A 23,838-nucleotide genomic window follows, 5' to 3' on the forward strand; every position below is an offset into this window, starting at 1 on the left:
TAAAAATAGTTAAAATTTATATATTGTCAAATCATTTCATTTTTATATCAAATAATTAAAATAAATGAAATAAGTTTGAAATAGTATATATAAAAATAATTTATTAACTTTATATCTATTTTTTATTTTCATTCACTTTTTCTTTCTACTTTTCCCTCTTATTTTTTTCCCCTCCCATCTCCTCTCAAATTTTCCCAAACCAAACATAAGGTCAGTTGTGTTTCCTTTTTTGTTGTCACTTATACTTATATATAATCCAATATAATTAGTTAAAGAGAACAATAATTGATTGCCAAAAGGGAAAACGAAATGCCGAGAAAGACCACCGAGAGTATGGGACTTGCATACATATACTTGTATTTGAAAGTTGGAATTGTAGTCTATTGTAATCTAGCCATTGCAATAGTAGGGATGGCAATGGGGTGGGTTTGGGATGGCCTAGCCCAACCCCACTCTATTTAACTTTTTTTTTTTAAAGAAAAAAATTAATTGTTTTTAAAAAAAATATTTTTAAAGAATTTTAATTACATTAAAATAAATATATTTTATACATAATTAAAATATTATACTTTTTATAACTTATTTTATTGAAAAATATTTTATTATTATTGTTATTATTATTATTATACATTAAAAAGAGGAAAATAAAAATTAAATTAAATTAATTTTATATAGAATCGAACAAGACAAAGTAACATTCAAACTCATCCCAAATTAAAAAAAAAAAAAAAAATCTCAAACCTACCCTTAACCCATTGATTTAAATTTCAAATTTGTCTCATTAGAAGCAGGGTGGGTACTTGAAAAAACTCATTGTATTGTCATCCCTAGGTCAGCACACATACCAACTAATTAAAAATTTAGTTATTGTGAAAGAGATTATGTAAGGATTGTATATTTCTATATCTATATGTAGACTATATATAAAAGCTGAAATACAGATAGTTTTGTTTTTATTGTTTTTTAGCCCTATTTCCTTCAAATATTTACTCGGTTGCCATCTTTTCCAAATGTGCTTGCTCTTTTGCCCCTACATTATTTTGTTCAAATATATTCATTGAATTATTATTCCATTCATTTACACCACAAGAATTCATGATTTCTTTTTCCTATTAAGCTACATTTAGTTGGCAGGATATAATAAGATATGTATGTATATCTTAGAATACTATATATAATTGGATAGGATATGTATATCCTATAATATGATTTTCAATGGGATATGATGTCATTGAATATATATATATATATATATCTTATAACCATGATATTTTAAAGTAACATATCAAATGAAATATGCTATATTATATTATATTTATATTTAATTTATGAAATAAATAAAAAATGATATGAAATATATATTATTTTCAATATTTAAAATAAAAACTATATCACATTTAAATATTTTATATTTTAAAAAATGAAAATTTTATTATATTTAACTATATTCATGATTAAAATATTTAAACTTTAGAAATATTTTTTTTATATTATATTATTTAATATATAAAATTAATTTATATATTATATATTAATATTATTTTATAAATATTATTTTTAATTTTTTTAATCATAAATTTAATTTATAATAAAAATATTATTTTGTAAAATTAGTATATTAAAAAAATAAAAAATTGTTAAATATACATATATGTTATACCTGGCAACCCAGCATTAGGGTTTTTCTTTTTTCCATGTTAGAAGGCTCGATATCAGGGGTCTTCTTATTTCGTTCAAAATCGTATTACATTGCGATTCAGTGTGTTCAATCCCACTTCAGCACCAGGCAAAACACACCCAAATTGTACGAGGAAAGTCAAATTTAACTCAAAAGTCAAAACTCAATCCACCCTGCCGACAAGCCTCCTCTGTTGAAGCCAAAGACCGTCTTCTTTCTTCTAGGCCTGCTCAATATTGAGGGTGCACTACTTCTCCCTGGGCTCTATTTCAATATTGGCAGAAAAAGAAAATCAAATCATGGCTTCATCAAGCACCCAAAGATTCTCTTCTTCCTCGATTTATGATGTTTTCTTAAGTTTTAGGGGAGAAGACACCCGCTGCCACTTCACTGATCACCTCTACTCCGCACTGATTGGTAATGGCGTCCACACCTTTAGAGATCACGAAGAGCTTGAGAGAGGAGGTGCGATTGCTCCAGGACTCCTTAAAGCTATTGAACAATCAAGGATTTCTATTGTGGTTTTCTCAGAAAACTATGCCCAATCTAGATGGTGTTTGGACGAACTGGTCAAAATCATCGAGTGTAGGACAGAAAGGGAACAATTAGTTCTTCCAGTTTTCTACCATGTCGATCCTTCCCATGTGCGGAAGCAAATGGGGAGTTATGGAGAGGCATTTGCATATCATGAAAAGGATGCTGATCTGAAGAGAAGGGAGAAGATACAGAAGTAGAGGACTGCCTTGACAGAAACAAGCAATCTATCTGGCTGGCACCTACTTGATAATCAGTAACTATAATTTCCCCTCATCGCTTTCCTTTTAATTAGTTTATTTTTTACTTGTATCAATAAGGAGAATGTCTGAAGTTATAATTTTAGAGGTATATAGAAGGGTCCATGGACTACTACTGCCAGCCACATATCCTTCTAAAATAGGCCCTTTTCTTTTCTCTCTAATGGTTCTCATAATGGATGAAGTGATTAATAACCAGTCTCAATTATCCTGTGTTTCCTGGAAATAAAAGCACCAAAGCCTGATCTTTTTCCTTTAACTAAAAGCATTCTTTTCAATTCGATTGTTTTCCACCTAGGTCTGATTCTGGGTTTTTCATCAACGAGTGAAAGAACACAGAGACAGACAGAATTGGCAAGGTGAAAGAACACAGAGACAGACAGAATTCAAAAGGGAAACCATAAAGCAACTTGTTTGTGAATTAAATGGTAAAAGAAAGATGTGATCATGGAAGACATTCATAATTTATGCTCTAACCAAGAAATACATTATTCAATTGGGAAGCTTGGATGGGGGTACTTGACACTAGGAAAACCTGTAGTAGTCTACCAAAGCTCATTAATTAACACTATAATAGATTTAGTTACAAGGAAATGGTAGATATCCTACATAGGCTAACTTCAGTTTGAACCTTCCAAACAATTGAGAAGCATAATTAAGATAAGATAAATCATGCAAACACTCGTTACTTCTCTTGCATTTTTGTGTCAAGTGCACTTACATATATGTAATAAATGCGGATTAATCCCTTTTAGTAACTTATATTCTGATTAATGGGGATTAATCACTTTTAGTAACTTATATTCTGTTTGCTTCTAATTCGGTTGTGATGACACCAAGCATCATAGAATTTACTTCACAGATTTTTTTTTTATCTCGTCGCTGATTCTAATTCAAGCCATGTTTTTTTGTACTTTATCATTGGCAGGTCTGAGTCTGTTGTTATTGAAGAAATTACTAATAACATCATTACAAGATTGAATCCTAAGAGTTTATATGTCGGCGAAAACATAGTTGGAATGAATATTCGTTTGGAAAAACTCAAATCTTTGATAAATATTTATTTGAATAAAGTTCGCATGGTTGGGATTTGTGGAATTGGTGGAATCGGTAAGACTACCATCACCAAAGCTCTCTATAATCAGATCTCAAATCAATTTCAGGGTGTTTCATTTCTTGCAAATGTTAGGGAGAAATCCGAATATGATTTTGGTCTACTTCAGTTACAACAACAACTCCTTAATGACATCCTAAAGAGAAAAAATCGGGAAATAAGTAATGTTCACGAAGGAATGAATGTGATAAAGAATGAGCTCTCCCTAAGAAGAGTTCTTGTTGTTCTCGATGACGTAGATAATTTGAGACAATTAGTACATTTGGTGGGGAAGCATGATTGGTTTGGCCAAGGAAGTAGAATCCTCATAACAACTAGAGACAGGCATCTACTGGATGCGCATGGAGTGGATAAGCCATATCATGAGATTGAAGAACTGAATTCTAAAGAAGCTCTTCAACTCTTCAGCCTGTATACCTTTAAACAAAATTTTCCTCAAGAAGATTATAAAGATCTCTCGGACCATATAGTAAAGTATGCTACAGGCCTCCCATTAGCTCTTCAACTTTTGGGTTCTCACTTATGTGAATGGGAAAGTGAATTATGTAAGTTGGAAAGAGAACCAGTCCCAGAAATTCAGAATGTGCTGAAAATAAGTTTTCATGGATTAGATCCTACACAAAGAGAGATATTCCTAGATATTGCATGCTTCTTTAAAGGGAAAGACAAAGATTTTGTTTCAAGAATATTAGATGGTTGTGATTTCTATGCAGAGAGTGGATTCAGAGTTCTACGTGATAGGTGTCTTATGACTATTTTAGACAATAAGATACATATGCATGATTTGATACAACAAATGGGTTGGCAAATTGTTCGTGAACAATATCATAAAAAGCCTGGAAAATGGAGTAGATTGTGGGAGCCTAATGATGTCTCTCATGTATTAACAAGAAATACAGTACGTAAGAGCCAAATACATGAACTCACTTGGATTTTATTGGAATATCTGTAATCTTTAGTGAATTTTTTTTTCTTTGTTGGGAAGTTACATATTTGTATTATATTTGTAAGCTTTTATAAGTTTTTAGTTTTGCTTATTATTGGCTTTTATTTTTTAGGGGACAGAAGCAATAGAAGGGATATTTCTAGATATGTCAACATCAAAACAGATGCAATTTACTACTGAAGCTTTCAAAATGATGAATAAGCTTAGATTACTCAAAGTCCATCAAGATGCTAAGTATGATTCTATTGTATACTCTTGGATGCCTGTGGAACCTTCTAAAGTGCTCCTTTCTCAAGTACACTTTTGTAGGGACTTTGAGTTTCCTTCTCAGGAGTTAAGATGTCTCCATTGGGATGGATACCCTTTGGAATCTTTACCATCAAATTTTTGTGCAAAGAACCTGGTAGAACTCAACTTGCGGTGTAGCAACATAAAGCAACTTTGGAAAACAGAGGTATTATTATTATTTAGTTATGTTTTTACTTTGCATGAATTTTAAAGCTCATTTCATTTAAATTAATTTATTGAGAAAATTTCTCTTTGTTGCAGCTTCATAAAAACTTAAAGGTCATCAATCTTAGTTATTCTGAGCATCTCAACAAGATTCCAAACCCCTTGGGTGTACCAAATTTGGAGATACTAACTCTTGAAGGTTGTAGGTTTACTTTTGATTCACCCATGAAATATTAGAGTTATTAACTAACTTCTTTTTCTTGATTTTGATAGGGTGCGTGAACCTTGAGAGTCTTCCAAGGAGTATTTATAAATTGAGATGCCTTAAAACTCTCTGTTGTAGTGGCTGTGTAAGTCTAAGTAGCTTTCCGGAAATCATGGGTAATATGGAAAATCTAAGAGAGCTTTATTTAGATGATACAGCTATAGTAAAGTTACCATCATCAATCAAACACCTGAAAGGACTTGAGTACTTGACTTTAGTAAAGTGTGATGACCTCAAAACTGTCCCTCAAAGCATTTGTAATTTGACGTCTCTTAAACTTCTCGATTTTAGTTCCTGTTCGAAACTTGAAAAGTTGCCAGAGGATTTGAAGAGCTTGAAATGTCTAGAGACGCTTTCTTTACATGCTGTCAATTGTCAACTGCCTTCTTTGTCAGGTTTATGCTCCTTAAGAAAATTATATCTAGGTAGGTCAAATCTAACACAAGGAGTAATCCAGAGCAATAATTTGTTGAACTCATTGAAAGTATTAGATTTGAGCAGAAACAATGTAATTGACAAAGGGATCCTCATTCGTATTTGTCACTTATCATCATTGGAAGAACTGAACCTAAAAAATTGCAATCTAATGGACGGAGAAATTCCCAGTGAAGTTTGCCAACTATCATCATTGGAAATATTAGATCTGAGCTGGAATCATTTTAATAGCATCCCTGCTAGCATCAGTCAACTTTCTAAGCTGAAAGCCCTTGGGTTAAGTCACTGCAAGATGCTTCAACAAATTCCAGAGCTTCCATCAACTCTACGACTTTTAGATGCACACAATTCACATTGTGCTTTATCAAGTCCATCATCATTTTTATCATCATCATTTTCAAAGTTTCAGGTATGATTTTCATGGCACAGGTCCTTTTTATGCAGGCATTAATGGATTTACATGCTACTTCCTTTTTTCTTTTGTTTTTTCTTCATTTTTTTTTTTTTTGGCAGGATTTTGAATGCAGTAGTTCATCTCAAGTATATTTATGTGATTCTCCCTACTATTTTGGTGAGGGAGTCTGTATTGTTATTCCTGGAATTAGTGGAATTCCAGAGTGGATAATGGATCAGAATATGGGAAATCATGTAACTATAGATCTTCCTCAGGATTGGTATGCGGACAAGGACTTCTTGGGATTTGCTTTATGCTCGGCTTATGTTCCTCTTGATAACAAATCTGAGGATGATTTTGAACATGGATTAGAGGATAAATCAGAGATTCAATCTGAAAATGAACCAGATCATGATGAATGGGCTCATAAATCTGAGGATGAATCTGAGAATGGATCTACCTATAAATCTGATAACAAATCTGAGGATACATCTGAGGATGAAAATCTAGCTCCTTGTAGTTTACAATGTGAATTGACTTTCCATGGTGATCAACTTGCATTCTTGGATTATCTGTCCTCAGAATCCCGGTGTGAATGCTACAAAAATGATGGTGCATCAGGTCAATTGTGGGTGTTGTATTATCCAAAGGTTGCCATTGAGGAAAAGTATCACTCCAATAAGTGGAGGCGCTTGAAGGCTTCATTTTATGGTTTCTTCAATGGTGTGCCAGTGAAGGTGATGAAGTGTGGGATGCAGCTCATATATGCCAAAAATGATGAGTATAACCGTCTTACACTGAGACAACACAATGATTCTCAAGAGAATTTGGGTGACCAAAGATCAACAGTAGAGGATGTGAATGTTAATGATCGGAGAAGCTGTGATGGTGCACAAAATACTACACAGAAGAACCATTCGCCGATAATGCAATACACGAATGGTAATGATCCTGGCGTGCAAGATGATGAACAGAACCATATGCCTCCGTGGTTGAATCTTCTTTTGACTATTGTTGAATGGATATGCTGTAGAAGACACTAATGCCAATTACTGATCTCAAGCTTTCAACTCTATCTTTGTTGGTAAGCCTCCTTTTTCTCAATTTAGTTTATATGGAAAAGTGATTCATAATGGATTAAGATATTTATCATTTTTATCATTCGTTTCTTTTTAGTTTATTTTTTCCAAGATAAAAGATATCTAAAAAGACTTTCTATATATCTTTTTGTCTAAAAGTGTTTTATCATTCATTGTGAATCACTTTCATGAGTCATATTCACTAAAAATTATGACCCTTCAAATCGTATAACTCATATGGTATTACAGGTTTTTCAATATCACTTTTGTACAAAAATGAGCAAATCTACCTTTTTGTTTCTCGTGTATACTTAATGGACGTATTACTGCCCAAAAAGTATGACAAATCTTAGGGTGCTGATGAGCCACTCTTGGGATTGTTTTTCATCCTCTGATCTATCGGCTTTCCAATTTGTATTTTTACTTACAAGTTATAAAGCCATTTGAATTTAGTTTCGAGAAAACTAGGATAAGTAAACACACACACAAAATAAAAAAATTCAGAGGCAACATGAAGTTTGAAAACCATAAATCGGAAACTGCTCTGTTTTGGCTGCAAGAACTACAATACTGATTTAACCTTGTGAATCAAATTCACTTACAGGAGTGGCCTAACATTTTTCTTCTTGTTTTAAAATGTCTATCTCTAGTCCAAAGACAATTGAACCTCATTGGATGAAGATACTAATTTTATTTCATTCTAACCATAACTCAAAATTTAGCCATAACACTACTGCTGTTGAAAGTATGGGAAGTGATCCAAGCTAACAAGACTTTGAATTATACAGAGCTATGTTTATTTCATCTCTTTCCGTTCCTCACACTGAATTTGGAATCATGGTTCAAACCTCTATATATATATTAGATAGTGCCATGTTTTGTAATGTGAGGGTGCAATAGCTTGGTACCAATCTTAATGGTTTAGGTCAGAAGGGAGTTTGTGGTCCATGTTTCCAAGTCTTGATGTTGTTTTCATTGCGATTCTACATTGTGTGCTTGGTGACCATTTGCTATTTTGTCAAATTCTGCGGTGACTCATATATGCGTGACTAGATGGTTAATGTTAGAGGTAAAATTAATTAGTGAAATTATGAATATATTCTGTAACTTAGACTATTGAAGAATATGATGTCATAAAAAAAATTTAAATGCTTTTAGTTATGTCTCATTATTTATGGTTCTTCTAAAATGTTTCATCTTCAGAACAACTTACAGAAGACTTAATGGTGACAATGAAAGGTATTGGAGATATAGAAGCAATAATGTTTCATGAAGAAGAGAATATATATAATTATTATGATATATCTTAATCTTAAAGAGGGTAATTTCATAGAAGAAGTCATAGATTATCTGAAGAAGTTGCATAAAATGAAGCCATCTGCATTTATAGGAGTGTGAGATCCAAATGAGGCTGATACATGACTTAATTGAGTTAAAGAATATATAGATTGGCTGTTCATACTGGCTGCTTATCATTTTGGTGGTAACTTGACTTGCCTAGCTAGCACTTTCAATGGTTTGTTGCCTTTGTTGATGTTCATACAGGACTTAAGTAACAGGTTCGCTTATTTATATGTAATGTATGGGCATTAGGTGGCATCTCTTGTTTGTGCCATTACCTAATCTTTGTTCTCTTAACAGCCCTAAATTTAGTATCGGAGCTTCATATTTCAGTTATTAAATTTAGTTGGTCCAATTTTTTAGTGTAGGAGCTTGATATTTCTGAGTATGTGGGAGCCTACCTTCCTTACTACAAAATGAGTGGGAGGTGATCATGTCTAGGCTTGACATCCCTCAATACACATTTTTATTTGCAATATGTGAGGCCTGATTGATGATGTGGAGCAGGTAATGTTATTGATACAAATGAGTCAACTGGTGAACTTACTCTCACTGGATTTTCACCTTGATAAACATGTTTTGTTATAGGGTTCATCCGTCTCTAGATTGGATTCGGTCTCAGATCCCTGATGATCAAAAATGGTGTCAAAGGTGTTGGTGATGAGATTGGTGATACTGATGAAATAGATGCAGAAGCATTTGATAAAGCATATGTCACTGGAGCTTTCATTTCCCTTGGTAAATATCTTCTGTGTTTCTCATGTCTTCCTGCTTGAAGTATAAGTCACCAACTGTCCTTATTATGCCTTCCATTAATTACTGATTTAATTTTGCTATATGTTTAATTGATTCCTAGGATTTGGACTTTCCTGTAGCAAATCAGCAGGGTGATGTAGTGAGATCCCATATTAAGACGAATTGCCAGTGCTTCATGCTTCTACTATTATATTTTAAGACATAAACCTTACTGATGGGCTTGCTTAAAATTTTCTTTATTCTCCTTAAAAATGCCAGACACAGAAACTTTCATGGGCTTTGCTTAAATCTCAACTCTGTAATTGTCACTCATTACTGGATGTTCACCGGCCCAAACTGAAGAGAAAATGAACAAGTAAATTGGGAAGTGGAAAGGATGAGGGAAGAAGGAAAACGGTGGTTTGCAGTGGAGTCCAAGTCCTTTGAGATCTCTATTGAGGGGCTTGGAGGGAATCTGAGAGGGGTCATAGTGGAGCGTGGAAGAGGTTATTCCAGGTGGGTCAGATTCGGGGAGTGCAGTCTAAGATGCCTTCTGGCAGGAGTGGAAGCTTGTTGCAGAGATGTTGAGATGCCGAGGTGGAGCAAAGGATGGAAGGAGAATGGAAGGTTTCTTAGGCTGGAATGCCGGGAGAATGGGGCTGGAAGGTTCATCTTCTGCAAAGTGGTCACGGCAGAAAAAAAGAGTTTCTCCCTGGTGTTCCCAGAAGGAGAAGGAATCCATGGGGGATGGCTCATATTGGCTGAGAATTTAAGGGCGCTCGGGGTGGTCCCTTTTTCTGAGGAAAAGGTGGAGCCAAAGGCTGTGTTCGGGAACGGCCGGAAGGCTGAAAGTGGGATGAATGGAGGTGAGAGGATGTCATATGCAAGTGTAGTAAAAAAGAATGAATGTTTGGAGGAGGAGGCTATTTGGTTGCAGATTGGAGAAGGAGCTGTGCAGGGCAGAGAAGAGAAGCTTAGGAGGTGCTTGGTTGGGAAGTTTGAGGAGGGACCTTTGTTAGGTTCAGAGGTTCAGGTGTTGAAGGTGTGGGCTAGGAGCACTTGGCAGCTGAGAGGTGGCTTGCAGGTGCATATTTTTGGGGGGTCTTTAATCCTCTTTGAGTTTGAGGATGTCTTGGAGGCAAAAAGGGTGTTGACGAGAGGATCTAGAAGATTCAGGGAGAGACTCATCAGTTTGGAAAGATGGTATCATGAGACGGGGTGCTTGGTACAGGAGGAGGCTTACAAGGAGGCGTGGGTGAGAGTATTGGGTCTCCCTTTACATTTGTGGAGCCGTGAAGTGCTCATTAAAATCGGGGACTGCTGTGGGGGATTCTTAGAAGTGGATGAAGGTGCGGAGAATGCGGTCCAAATGCAGTGGGCTAGGATCCTAGTGAGATCGAGCGGGAGAAGACTTCCCGGTTCCTTGCAGCTAGTGATCGGGTCTATATGCTACTCAATCCAGTTGTGGTGGGAAATACTCCCGAAATTTTCAGTGGTTGTTCCGAGAAGCTACAGTGAAGGGTCGCCTGAGTCGAAGGTTAGAGGTGACATCGGTGGTGATCCACGCGCGAGCAAGGGGGTGGAGAAAGACCTTGGTCAGGAGCAGACTGGCAAAGAAGACGTGTCAAGCTCTAGAGGGAAGAGTGGCTGTTTAGGGGAAGGAGTGGACAGCCATCTCCAAAAGGTAGTTGCAGGCGGGGACGTTTTTGGAGGCGGTGGCAGGAGGGCCTGTTTGGAGATGACAGGGGACTCTAAGGGAGCAAGCGGGCCGGTGGGGGAAAGTCCAATTGGGAGGCAATAGGATAAGAGGGGAGTTGGGCCTGTGTTTGAGTTGAGGGAAGGATTGGGTTGGGCCCATTTCGGAGGCCCTTCTATTTTAAGTGAGGGGGACAGCTTGGGGGTGGAGAACCCGTTAGGGCTCATCGCGGGGGATGATCGCGCAGCAGCGACTGTCCCGATGGAGTGGATCGAGCCGCCGGAAGCTTGGAACTCAGGCGCCGATGAAGTTCTCTAGGCTGAAGCGGCAAGGTATTCCTTTTTTCCCTGTCCTTTGATGCCTCGGGGGGCGCGGGCTTTCTCTTCTTCTTCTATTTCTTGTCGGAAAAGAGCGGCGAAAGGGTATCGGGGGGTGCGGGCCTCCTATTCTTCTCCTCTTTCATGCCGGAAAAGAACGGCGAGTGGGTCTCGAAGACGCGGCTGTGGATCGGCGACGGAAATGGAGGGTGTGGATGGGGACATTAGCCCCTTGAATATGGTATTGGCTGACGGAAGGGGTGAGGAGGGCTGTTCCGGGGAGGAAATGGCCATGGTTTTGGTCGGAGAGACAAGTACTGATGAAAAATACTCCTTGAGGCAGACTGTGGGTGGTACGGAGTCAGTGGAAGACTGGAAATCCTCTTGTCTTGCTCAGTTTAGTGATTTTCTGGGCATGCCAACCACGGGATGTGAAGAGGAAATTTTAAATATGCTCAAGAGATGGATCATGAGGAAAGATCAGAAGAACCAGAGGATTGGGGCTAAAAGGGCCAAGGTAGAAACCTCAAAGTCAGTAAGGGAACTTAAAAGGTTGGAGTGCTCCATTAATTTTAAAAGCTCAGGGCATGGAAGAGCTCTATTTAGAGAGAGTGGGGGGTCAGTCTCTGAGGGCAAATGAAGTTAAGAATTATATCCTGGAATGTGAGAGGGGCAAATGATAAAGATAAAAGAAGGATCATCAAATCTCTAATCAAGACTCAGAAAACGGATTTGGTTTGTCTACAAGAGACCAAAATCCAAAGAATGTCGTCTAGTATAGTTCGGTCCTTGGGGGTGGGAAGATCATTGGAGTGGGGTGCTCTTGATTCTCAGGGTATGGCAGGGGGGGTGTTAGTTTTTTGGGATACTAGAGTTCTAGAGCTGTTGGAAATGGAAATTGGGAATTTTTCAGTCTCTTGTCGATTTAAAAACGTGGAGGATGGTTTCTGTTGGGTTTTTACAGGGGTATATGGCCCTGCTGTTGGGAGGTTGAGGGAGGATTTCTGGGAGGAATTGGGGACAATCAGGGGATTGTGGCAGGACCCGTGGTGTTTAGGGGGAGATTTTAATGTTATTAGATTGTTGGGAGAAAGGAACAGGATCTCAAGACTGTCATCAGCAATGAGAAGATTTTCGGAGATCATTGATGATTTGGAATTAAGGGATTTCCCTTTGCAAGGGGGGTCTTTCACGTGGAGGGGTGGGTTGAACAATCAGACTCAGTCAAGGCTGGACAGATTTTTAGTTTCAGAGGATTGGGAAGGTTATTTCAATGGGGCAATTCAAAGTCTTTTACCGAGAATTGTTTCTGACCACTGCCCAATTCTGCTGGACTGTGGGGGAACGAGGAAGGGGCCTTCCCTTTTTAGGTTTGAGAATATGTGGCTGAAGGAAGAAGGTTTTAGGGATTTACTTAGGAATTGGTGGGTGGGATTCAATTTCAGAGGTTCCTATAGTTTCATGCTGTCTGAAAAGTTGAAAGCGCTTAAGGCCTGCTTGAAGGTGTGGAATAGAGAAGTGTTTGAGAATGTGAATGCTAGAAAAGAATCAGCTTTGAAGCAGATGATGCTGTGGGATGCAATAGAAGGGGATAGGGTGCTGAATACTGAAGAGCAAAATTCCAGAAAGAAGGCTTTGGAGGAGTATGAGAAGTGGGTGATAATGGAAGAGACAGCTTGGAGGCAAAAGTCGAGAGAGTTATGGCTGAGGGAGGGAGACAAAAACACTGGATACTTTCATAAAATGGCCAATGCTCATAGGAGGGTCAATTCCATGGTGAAGATCAAGATAAATGGGACGTGGGTTTCTGAAGAAAGTGACATCAAGGAGGGTGTGGTTCAGGCTTTCCACTTTCTGTTGTCAGAAACAGCTGAGTGGAGGCCTAGATGCAATGGGCTGCAGGTTGGGGTCTTGGAAGGGGAAAATGCGACTATGTTAGAAGTTCCTTTCTCTGAGGAAGAGGTTTTTGGAGCTCTTTCGGATCTCAATGGGGATAAAGCTCCTGGTCCTGATGGTTTCACAATGGCATTTTGGCAATTCAGTTGGAGTTTTTTGAAGGAGGAAGTGATGGGGTTCTTCAAGGAATTTCATGATCAGGGCAAGTTCGTCAAGAGCATAAATGCATCATTTCTAGTGTTAATTCCTAAGAAAGGAGGAGCCGAAGACCTCAAGGATTTTAGACCTATAAGCTTGGTGGGAAGTCTTTATAAGCTGTTAGCAAAGGTGTTAGCTAATAGGCTTAAAAAGGTGATGGGTAAGTTAGTGTCCAAGTCCCAAAATGCTTTTGTGGAGGGAAGGCAAATATTGGATGCCTCGTTGATTGCGAATGAGGCGATTCATTCAATGCAGAATAGTGGGGGAGGGGGCATCCTTTGCAAGCTAGATATTGAAAAAGCATACGACCATGTGAATTGGAGTTTTCTCTTTTGGTTGATGGAAATGATGGGCTTTGGAGCTAAGTGGATCAGCTGGATTCAGTGGTGTATTGGGACTGTCAGCTTCTCTGTTCTGATTAATGGTACTTCCTCAGGTTTTTTCAAAATTTCTAGGGGTTTGAGACAGGGGGATCCCCTTTCCCCCTACTTGTTCGTGATTGTCATGGAGGCTCTTAGTTGCTTGCTGAAGAGAGCAAAGGAGGGGGGGTTTTTGTCGGGGTGGCAACTCAGTGGTAGAGGAGGGGGGGGAGTGGAGATCACTCATTTGCTGTTTGCGGATGACACCTTAGTTTTTTGTGAGCCTTCCACTGATCAGGTGTCCTATTTGAGTTGGCTCCTTATGTGGTTTGAAGCAATGTCAGGGTTGAAGGTGAATTTAGACAAAAGTGAAATCATCGCGGTGGGAAGAGTGGAGAATGTAGAGGAGGTGGCCCTTGAGTTTGGATGCAAGGTTAGCAGGCTTCCTTCTACTTATTTGGGTCTTCCCTTGGGGGCTCGTTTCAAGGAGGTGGCTACTTGGGACGAAGTTGAGGAAAGGTTGAGGAAGAGGCTTTCTATTTGGAAAAGGCAGTATATCTCCAAGGGGGGCAGAATGACCTTGATCAGGAGCACTCTGTCCAGCATGCCTATCTATTGTATGTCCCTGTTTCAGATGCCAAGAAGCGTGAGTTTGAGATTGGAGCGTATCCAAAGGGATTTTCTTTGGGGTGGTGGGGCATTGGAAAGGAAGCCTCATTTAGTGGAATGGTCTATTATATGTTCAGATAAACGAAAGGGCGGTTTGGGTGTGAGGAGCTTGGCGTTGCTAAATAAGGCTCTCCTTTGTAAGTGGAGTTGGCGTTTTGCGGTGGAAAGGGAAGCTTTATGGAGGCAAGTCATAAGTGCAAAGTATGGGGAAGAAGAGGGTGGTTGGAGGTCTTGTGTTGTGAGAGGAAGTTTTGGGGTTGGGTTATGGAAAGCGATTAGGAGAGGGTGGGAAGCGGTAGGCAACAATTTGGCTTATGCTGTGGGAAATGGTAGGAGGATTAGATTTTGGGAGGATAAGTGGTGTGGTGATGATAAGTTGTGTTCCCTTTTTCCTTCTCTATATGCTATATCCTTGGATAAGGAGGCTTGGGTAGCGGATGTATGGAGTCATTCTAGAGGGGGAGTGTGGGCTCCTAGGTTCTCTAGGAGTATTAATGATTGGGAGGTAATTGAGGTGGAACGCCTTCTTTTGAGGTTGCAAGGGAGGAGGGTTTACAGTGATGTGGAAGATGAAGTAATTTGGACTAAGGCAAAGGACAAAAGATTCTCAGTTAAGTCTCTTTACAAGGACTTGGACCCGGAAAGACGTGAAGAATTTCCTGCAAATATCATTTGGAATTCTTTGGTGCCGCCGAGGGTAAGTTTTTTTGTTTGGGAGGCCACGTGGAAAAAGTCCATAACATTGGATTGTCTTCAAAGAAGAGGGTTCTCCTTGGCTAATAGATGCTATTTGTGTTTGGTAGAGGAAGAATCCATTGATCACATACTCTTACATTGTGGGCTGGCCAGAAGTTTATGGAGCTTACTTTTCTCTCTATTTGGAGTTTCATGGGTGCTCCCCTCTTCAATAAGAGAAGCGTTATTGGGGTGGGTAGGGCCTTGTGTGGGAAAGGAAAGGAGGAAAGTGTGGCGTTCAGCACCCTTGTGCCTCTTTTGGATTGTTTGGAAGGAAAGAAACAGTAGGGCTTTTGAGAATGTAGAGCATACGTTTCAGGGGTGTAAATCGGTTTTACTTTGTAATCTGTGGGCGTGGTCCAGGGGTCTTTTTGTTTCTGGTCCCACTTCAGTTGTAGATTTTGTTGATTGGATAGGCCATGGGTAAAGGTTTTTTTGTATACCTCCTGTATACTTAGGGGTGCTTCCTTGAAGTGCCTCTTTTCATTAATATATTGTCTCTTTATTCATCAAAAAAAAAAAATTGTCACTCATTTATGTGCATCTCAAGAAATATTTCAAATCTTTAACATTGATTGGCTTGTACAGAGAGCATTCAGAAGAAATGCAAACGATAATATTTTGGCTAGAATTTATTCAGTTTGTCATATGTGTGAGTTCATTAAGGATGATTCACAATTTTCATCCTCATATTGATAAATTTCTTGCTAACACTAACATGACTCTAGAATTCAGTTGCATATTCTATAATTTATGCTTGGAAGAGTACAATTTTTTAACTAGCAATATTAAACCTCAGGGTATCGCAGACAGCATATTGTAGATTTTTTACCAGAAAGTAAATCTGATAACATCATAATGTTGTTTTGAGATATTCTTTGAGATAAATATTAGCAAGTCTGCACAACTGCATGAAATTCTGATGGATGCTAGATTTCTTGATTCCCTGATTTTTTTATTTCCTCCCTTAAAACTAACATGAAAAATTATCTCAGGCAATGGTCTATAACATACATCAGTCTAGAATGGTATGCATTCAGATTCTTTATCTCCGCCCCAAGCTACTTCCCCAGAAGATTGACAAAGATAATATCCTATCTGCTCATTTGCTACTTAGATTGACCTTGAAAAGACCCTATCTCCTTATTTGCTCTGTTGAGTGAGTAAGATGGCAACTTCACCATTTACTACTTCATATGTTTCTTGCAGTTGAAAAGTGTATGTGTATGTGGCCCTCGGTATTGGCCTTAAGTAATAGAGATTGTTTATGAAGGTAGAGTAGGTGCTACTTCTCATGTTTTCTTATATTTTACATTTATTCGTTAAAGTTCCTACGAAACCCAAGTGTTAATTCTTCTACAGATAAACCATGGTGGAGTTCTGGAGACGGGAATAACCCTTTTAATTCTGGTATGCTGTATATCAAGTGGAAGGTTGGAGCTTGTTCACATGTGGATGGCCCCATAGGATGTCAATCATTACTGTCATGAGCAATGCACAACGTTGTGGTGAGAATTTATTTGACTATGGTTGGTCAGTTGTTCACCACCTTTCTGTCTGATCCAAGCTTAATTGCTTTTGCACAACTTTGTTGTGACCCTTCTTGGAATGGGTTTTGAAACTTGTATGGTTTCTGTTAACAGCTTTTGAAGCTCCCTAGTCGGTTTATTGTTTGTTTCAGAGAAAATTTATTTCAAATATACTATGGAGTGTTAAGAGGACAAACCGAGCATCTTGTAATGAGAATGGCTAAGACCCCACTAGGCCATTACCTTAGCAAACCTGAATTGGTTTATAGCATCATTTCTTCAACTATGTGCGCTCAATAAGCATATTTCTGATGGTCAGATCAATTATAATGTCAACCATTACTGCAAAATTCTTATCATTCCTTTCTCATAAACCATATTATTGTAAATTCTATTGATCCTAAATCACTGATGATGCTTAGAATAGGAAAAGCAATAGGGGATGCTTTTCTTTTGTCATAGCCATTGCCCATTGTTCTCTCTAAAAGGATTTCCTTTTTTCTTTTTTCTTTTTTTATTTTTTATCTATCTGCAGTAATTAGTCATCAAATACACTTGCAGATCTGATGTTGGTTTCCAGGCAGTTTGCTTGCAAGTATCAGTTGAGTGTGTGAGCAAGGCAGACCAGCTCTTTTACAGGTAATGTTGTAACTTAAGAGAAGCCAGTTTCCTTGCTGCTGCCTAATTAATAGAAATTTCAGTGCAATGTACCCTATGAATGAAATTAATACACTCCATAATGATTAGATTAGCAATAGTAGTATCTTCACCATTTTTTAGTGTGTATAAAGGTTGATTCAAAGCTTATTAATGATCCAAAAGTTTAGATATCCTTGTTAAATGGTTTCTTGTGGTTTTTGAAAATTTAGAAGAGAGCTGCTTTGATTTTTTTTTTTTTTTTTGATAGGTAAATTTTTTGTCCCCATTGGGACTTGAACCTAGAACGTCCCACAAACCCTCCCATCCCTTTATCACTTGATCCAGACCTCAAGGGCAAGATTACCTTGAATTTCTAGTTTTTTAATCCTCTGTTTGGTTGTTGAGAAATTGGAGGAAATTACACAAGCAATTAGGGCTATATTGAAATGCTTTTAATAGGGGTTGGAAAAGGCCGCAAGTAAATACAATATATAGGTCTTGGGAAAGTATATAAGTGCAATCATTGGATGGACCGCATCTTGTTTAGCTGCAAAGTATATAAGAATTTTGTGCTCATATAGCTGCAATAGTTTATCAACCGCTACCATAGACATCCTATAGACGTAGTTTTGTTTAGCTCGCAGATATAGGATTTGAAGGCCACATGTATTTGACCGCTACCACATAGACTCATTAGAGTTGGCCTAAAACCTACTCTTACTACCCTAATAGATGAACGTGTGAGATTCAAAGCCCCTTCTTCACCATCGAAACCCTTTTCACCTTCAATATCAACTTTTACTCTATCCTATGGAACGTTGTTGGCTTCCCTCAATTGCTGTTCAGGTCAGAGTCGAGCTTGTTGTAGATTGCCATTACAGCTTAGATTGTTCCTTGGGACCTGGAGATTGCATTTCAACCATCACACGTTCTTGCCGTGCAGAGATGAATCTAGGGCTTTTCCAGAGTAAAGAAGATCGAGTCAGAGTGGCATGCCCAACTGTAGCTTGATCTCACTGATCTGTATATCAGGTTTGTGGTGGTTTTTTGAACTGGTTTGGATGATTTCATTGAGTAGATTCATGGTTATGGTTTTGAAATTGCTACAGTTGAATTTGGAAATTTTTTAATTTTTATTTAAAATAATTCGGCCAAAGCAAAATAATTTCTAAAATTAAATTCTTGAATAATCTTATCAGTTTTTATTTATAGATATAAAACTTGGAATTTGGCTAGATATTATCAATTAGTCAGAATATTTTGTTTTTCTTATTTAAATGTTCTTGCTCAATTGCAACTTGCATGATAACAAACTGGAGTTATAAGTGATTTTTAATCAAAATAAGCTTAAAATAAGGCTTGAAATCAAGCTACTCTGTATTTGGAATTTTTTTTGCAAATAAATAAGTCTAAGTATGTTGGTTGTTAAGAAAATAATTTTAATTGAATAGGTTTAAGCATAAAAGAGTAAATAAGAATGTTGTAGGTGTTTTGAAATAGAATGTTACAGAACTATGTTCTTTTGTTATAAAATGATAAGATTGAGGAATTTAGAAAAAAAAAAAAAAGCCTCTAGGTAAGCTATTCTCTATTGCTAATTCTCGACTGAAAGTTGGTATCATTTTTACCATTGAAAGGCATGTATAAACTAAATAGTACTGTGCTGAATTACTCCAATGAGCCCTCCTTTACTCCAATTGCAGTCATAAGACAATGTATCTTAAGATAGTGAGCTGGAGCTAGCCTAATCTCGATGCAAAGGCATTTCTCCTGCCAACGTCAAAGTAAATTAGAATGGCCAGTACCCAGTAGAGCTAGGAATGAATAGGGGCTAGACATCTTATAGAAGAAAAAAATAGAACCAGGAATGGTGTACTTACAGTTTCAGACAGTAAATCTGCCTCAGGACATCCCATTACAGAAAATTTTATTATCTAATGATTAAGAAAGGAGTACCTATTTTTTAGCCATTGGTTTCATCACTATATTTAATAGATTAGCGACTCCATTGTGAAATGACAAGGGTTTTATGAGAGCTAATTTGTGTGCTTTTTGGGGTTTCTTGGGTGCTTTCTTCGTCGGTTAGAGATACTTTATTGGATTGGTGTGATTCTTTTGTGGGCAACAAGCGCAAAAAGGTTTGACAAGCAACCCCTTTGTGCTTGTTTTGGACAGTGTGGAAGGCAAAGAATAATATTGCTTTTGATGATGAGGTTTTTTCAACCCGAAAATTGAAAAGGGATTTTGTATGCTTTTTGTGGGTTGATTCCAAGTTGTTTTTAGATGATTGTCCCGTCTTTAGTTGGTTTTCTTGAATGGTTGGGTACTTCTTGAGGTTTTTATTCTATGCTCTTTTGCTTGAGCCTTGGTGGTGAGGGGAGGTTTGTTTTCTTGTACACTTTGAGCTGCTTATTTCGGCAGCTCTTTTATTTTAATTTAAATCTTTACTTACATAAAATAAAAATGTGTTATAACTAAATGGAGTCTAGGGCAGTTAATGTTTAGCATCCATGCCTAAGTGATGGAAAAGGCAAAGTTGAAGCAACAGGTTTGCTTTATGAGAATAAAGCCTTACCTTCTTTTAGGGTGCTATTAGGATGAAGAAAATATTAAGGTTACGATACCCTTGTAGGCAGAACCTCTATGGGAACTGGGAAGGACATGGGAGGTTGGTCCTATTATCCAAAATCTTCTCTGATAAATAAGATGCTCTGTAGCATCTTATGATCCTGAAAAAATGGTCTTTATTTGAAGCAAGCCAAGAAGATGTAAGGAATTTATTTTCCATTTCCTCTCCAAGGCATGTGTTGCAAGTTTACAATGACATTTATTTTAAGGGTTGTTGCATAAATGCTGAAGCCTTTAAGGTACTAAACTAAGAGAATCCTCCCATTTGTAGAAATTAGGAAAGCATGTATGAGAGAGAGACACAAGGAAAATGGATAATGTTTAGGGTAAGGGAGAGATAACATTGTGGATTTCACCAAAAGCAACTGATAGAACCTTGAAACCACCATGAATTTGAGGTTCAAGGTTGGGTCGATGGGCCGTGTCTTTAAGGAAGGTAAAATAATGGGGCATTTGGTTAGCTGATTGAAGCAACAACAGTCAGTGACATGATCAAGTTAGGCAACAAAATAACTCATAATGTTTTGTTTCTGAAAGCAGCACCATGACAATAATGAAAGCTGTTAAACAAGCAATATGCCAATATCTGACCTCATACTAAGGCTTTGGGTTCAGAAATTCATTACACTTGACATGGGAATCTGATAAAAATCAGAAAATGGTAAAATTCAATGATTGTAGTCCTAAATTTTCTATTTAGCAGTAACCTCACTCATGGAAATAACAAAATCAGTCACAAGAAGCAGAGCCCTTAAAAGCTTTGAGGAAAAGCAGTTAGGTTCCAGTACCCAACTATATTAGAAGTAGCTGCCAATTTAGGTACTTCTTGGGCATGGTTGAGGAGAAACATACAGTATTTTAACAGGTTAAGCAGGAAGTTAAGTGCATGAAATTATCTAGGTGTGACTTTTACGCTAAAATATTAAGAGCAACTAAGAAAAGAAATGCAATTTAGCATGGAAAACGAGGAACTTTTATTTTATTTTTTATTGATGGTTTTTTCTCTTCTCCTTGGTGTTCCATTGTCACTCCCTTGAAACACAGATAGGATATGCAGGTCTTGTTCTTGACATGATGGTTTTGTGATGTTAGAAAACATCTCAAACATTACAATTATGGCTAAAACCATGGTTTCTGCTGTTTATCATGCTGCTGAGATTGTAGCATCTATACCAAATTTGTCTTACCAGAACAGGGCAAGTGCTCATAGCTATGGTGTGTGAACATTATCACAATATTTTTAGGTGTGCATCTGAAGAATTTAATATTCTGTAGGCTCTCCCTGAGGCATTATTCCATCAATTGCTCATAGCTATAGTGTGTGAAGATCAGGAAACCTGCAGCAGGATTTTGGCCTGCCATGCTTGCCACTTATGGGTTGATTTCAGCCATACCTGAACCCATCAGGACAGGCCTCATTTCTGAAAGGTCAGTGATATTTCATATTATTCAACCATGATCTCATCTCTACATACTTTTTTATTGCTCCATTTTATAATACCAAAAGGCCTATTTTATAATACCAATGCTTTCCTTACAAGCATGAATTATACTTATATATTCACACAGAAAGTCAAAACAAGCATGATAAACTATTGCAAAACTTTTAGTCAAGTTGGATTCTCAGTATTATATAAAAGATTGAGTAGAAAATTTTATAGAATGATCAGCATTTCTTGAAACAAGTGTTAAGGTCTCTGTTTCTGGTTTTAGGAACTGCCAGGGAAAGGAGGCAAGTGAAAATAGAAAGAAAAAGAGAGTGGGAAACACATAGTCGAAGTCTGAACCAAATAAATCCTTATTTCCTTCATTGTCCCTGATGTACTTGGCCTTCTATAGCATTGGTCTTCTCCATTACCTTTGTCTTCCTTTATATTTTTCATCCCATGTTTTTTCATTACAACATGCATGATATTAAAGAAACCGATATTTCTCTTTCCTAGTTTTTTTTTTTTTTTTTTAAGATCTCAACATAGCCTAATATACGTAACTACCAATTCTATTTAATTAACTCGTGTCGTGTGTTTGATTTAAACTATGGGTTTTAATACAATTAATTTTTTAGTCTCAAGTACCACATAGGAAGGTTGACCATGACAAAGGGCTTATAGGGTAGTCCAAACTTGATGAGTTGTGTTAAATCTAATGACATGAACATGGAGATTTAGTATCAACTAAAATCATTTGTTTCCTGTAGTCTCTCCATGGTTGTATGTTTTGATTAGCTCTTAATCACCCATGTAATTGTTTAGTTTTAAACCTAGAATAGGCTTTAAAATTATGGTTTTTGGGCCTATTTTGAACCATGGATGATGACTTTTTCTCATTCCATGCTTTTATGGGAGTTTTGTTCCATGTTGCCTAAGTTCAACATTTGTTAATCAAATCTATTGCTGCATTGGAACGATGAACATGACATAGGCCTAGATCGAGAAAGATGCTATCCTCATAAAAGCTAATCCACAATGGTATTCTCATATCTGAACCATCCAACTGCATCACTAGGTTATATTTAGCTACAATATTTATCTTTAAAAGCTACACCAATTTTCAATCCACGCTTTAAATCACCAAACCCTAGAATTCTAAGACTTTTTTTTTTAACAGGTGACAATTTCTTTTAAGCAAGAAAATGAACTTGGAATAATTCTGATTAAAACACTTTTTGAGGGGAGGGGGGAGAGGGTGTGTGAGGATAAAACTTTCATGGTCAAATCATTCATCACGTTGTGTTTAAATTGTCGACTCAAAGATTGAAAAACTCGTTTGTTTGTAATCTCTTATCCTGGGCTAATTCTTCTATAGCTGTAGGCCCTTTATCTTTGTTTAACTTTGTGGATTGGTTGGGTTCTTGTCGAGGGTCGGTGAGTGCTTGTGTTTTTGTTGCTTGTTTTAGGTGTCTTTTGTATACTCCCTATATGCTCTGGGTTGCCTTTCAAGCTCCCTTTCTCTAATATATCTTTGTGTTTTTGCTTATCAAAAAAAAAAAAAAAAGCATTCGGCAAAGCTTTTCATGAGTTTTGAGGAGGTAATAGGTTTGCTGGAGGTGAATTCATGAACCACAAAGGCTAAATCCTCATCTGGCTACTTCAGTATAGGCCACACACTGCTAGTTATAACAACAAATTGCTCATTTCTATCGGGCTAATTTTGGTTAGAGCTATATAGGCCAATGGAGTGGGGAAGATGATGAGACATGAACCAATCTTATCACATCATGGATCCTTCCCTCCTTTCTTCTACATTTTCAAGTTGCTTTCATCATAAGTAATCGGAAAAGATAGTATTATTTTTAGAATATTACTTCAAACAATTTTACCTCACAACACACATCATGATTCCTTTGAGGAATGGAAGGAGTAGAAGAAAAAGAGACTAAAAAAGAGCTTGTGGAAGCCATTGTGGTTTCTATCTCAAAAGTCAAAACTACAAGACATAGCTCGAGGCTCGATGGAAATGCAGGTGGCTTCTCTGATCCTCTAGAAAGTGATGAGGAAAGTAATTGAATTTTGGCTCCACCAAGTTTTTTTATTTTATTTAACATTTTATTTTTTTCCTTCACTTAATTTATTCATGTTCTCCTATTTTATTATTATCTTTTATATATTTTTTCTAATATATATAAGGACATCAACAAGAAATAATTAAAAATTTAAAGTAAATAAAAAAAGAAAAATTTTGATTGAGAAGTGAAAAATAAATATAAAAACTAAAAAATAGAAAATAAAAATAAAAGAAAAAATTAAAATATAAATATGAAAAAAAAAGTGAAAATAAAAATAATTTAAAGAATAGGGGAATGTATCAATATATTTAAAATTAGTGATATATTTATTTTTTAATATTTTATGGACATATTTCAAGTTTTGACCTATCAAAGGGGAAAATAGATTAAAAAAGTTAAATTAAATATGACTTTGAGATACTTCTCTCTACTA

General features: G+C 37.0%; 2 protein-coding genes across 2 annotated transcripts; both read left to right on the forward strand.

The window, feature by feature from the left end:
- The first annotated feature begins 1,683 nt into the window (after window positions 1-1,683).
- LOC109121525 (disease resistance protein RUN1-like) lies at window positions 1,684-23,504 on the forward strand. The gene is made up of 11 exons (XM_059734334.1): window positions 1,684-2,468; window positions 3,401-4,484; window positions 4,645-4,986; window positions 5,082-5,184; window positions 5,259-6,094; window positions 6,199-7,163; window positions 8,863-9,006; window positions 9,088-9,237; window positions 16,100-16,612; window positions 17,195-17,272; window positions 18,216-23,504. The coding sequence occupies exons 2-6, from the start codon at window positions 3,492-3,494 to the stop codon at window positions 7,120-7,122; spliced, it is 3,198 nt and encodes a 1,065-aa protein (XP_059590317.1). The 5' UTR covers window positions 1,684-2,468; window positions 3,401-3,491; the 3' UTR covers window positions 7,123-7,163; window positions 8,863-9,006; window positions 9,088-9,237; window positions 16,100-16,612; window positions 17,195-17,272; window positions 18,216-23,504.
- On the forward strand, window positions 1,978-2,412 carry LOC132253143 (disease resistance protein RPV1-like). The gene has a single exon (XM_059734551.1). The coding sequence runs from the start codon at window positions 1,978-1,980 to the stop codon at window positions 2,410-2,412; it is 435 nt and encodes a 144-aa protein (XP_059590534.1).
- Window positions 23,505-23,838: the final 334 nt, after the last annotated feature.

The sequence above is a fragment of the Vitis vinifera genome, chromosome 18, assembly GCF_030704535.1.
Source record: "Vitis vinifera cultivar Pinot Noir 40024 chromosome 18, ASM3070453v1".
Lineage (NCBI taxonomy): Eukaryota > Viridiplantae > Streptophyta > Magnoliopsida > Vitales > Vitaceae > Vitis > Vitis vinifera.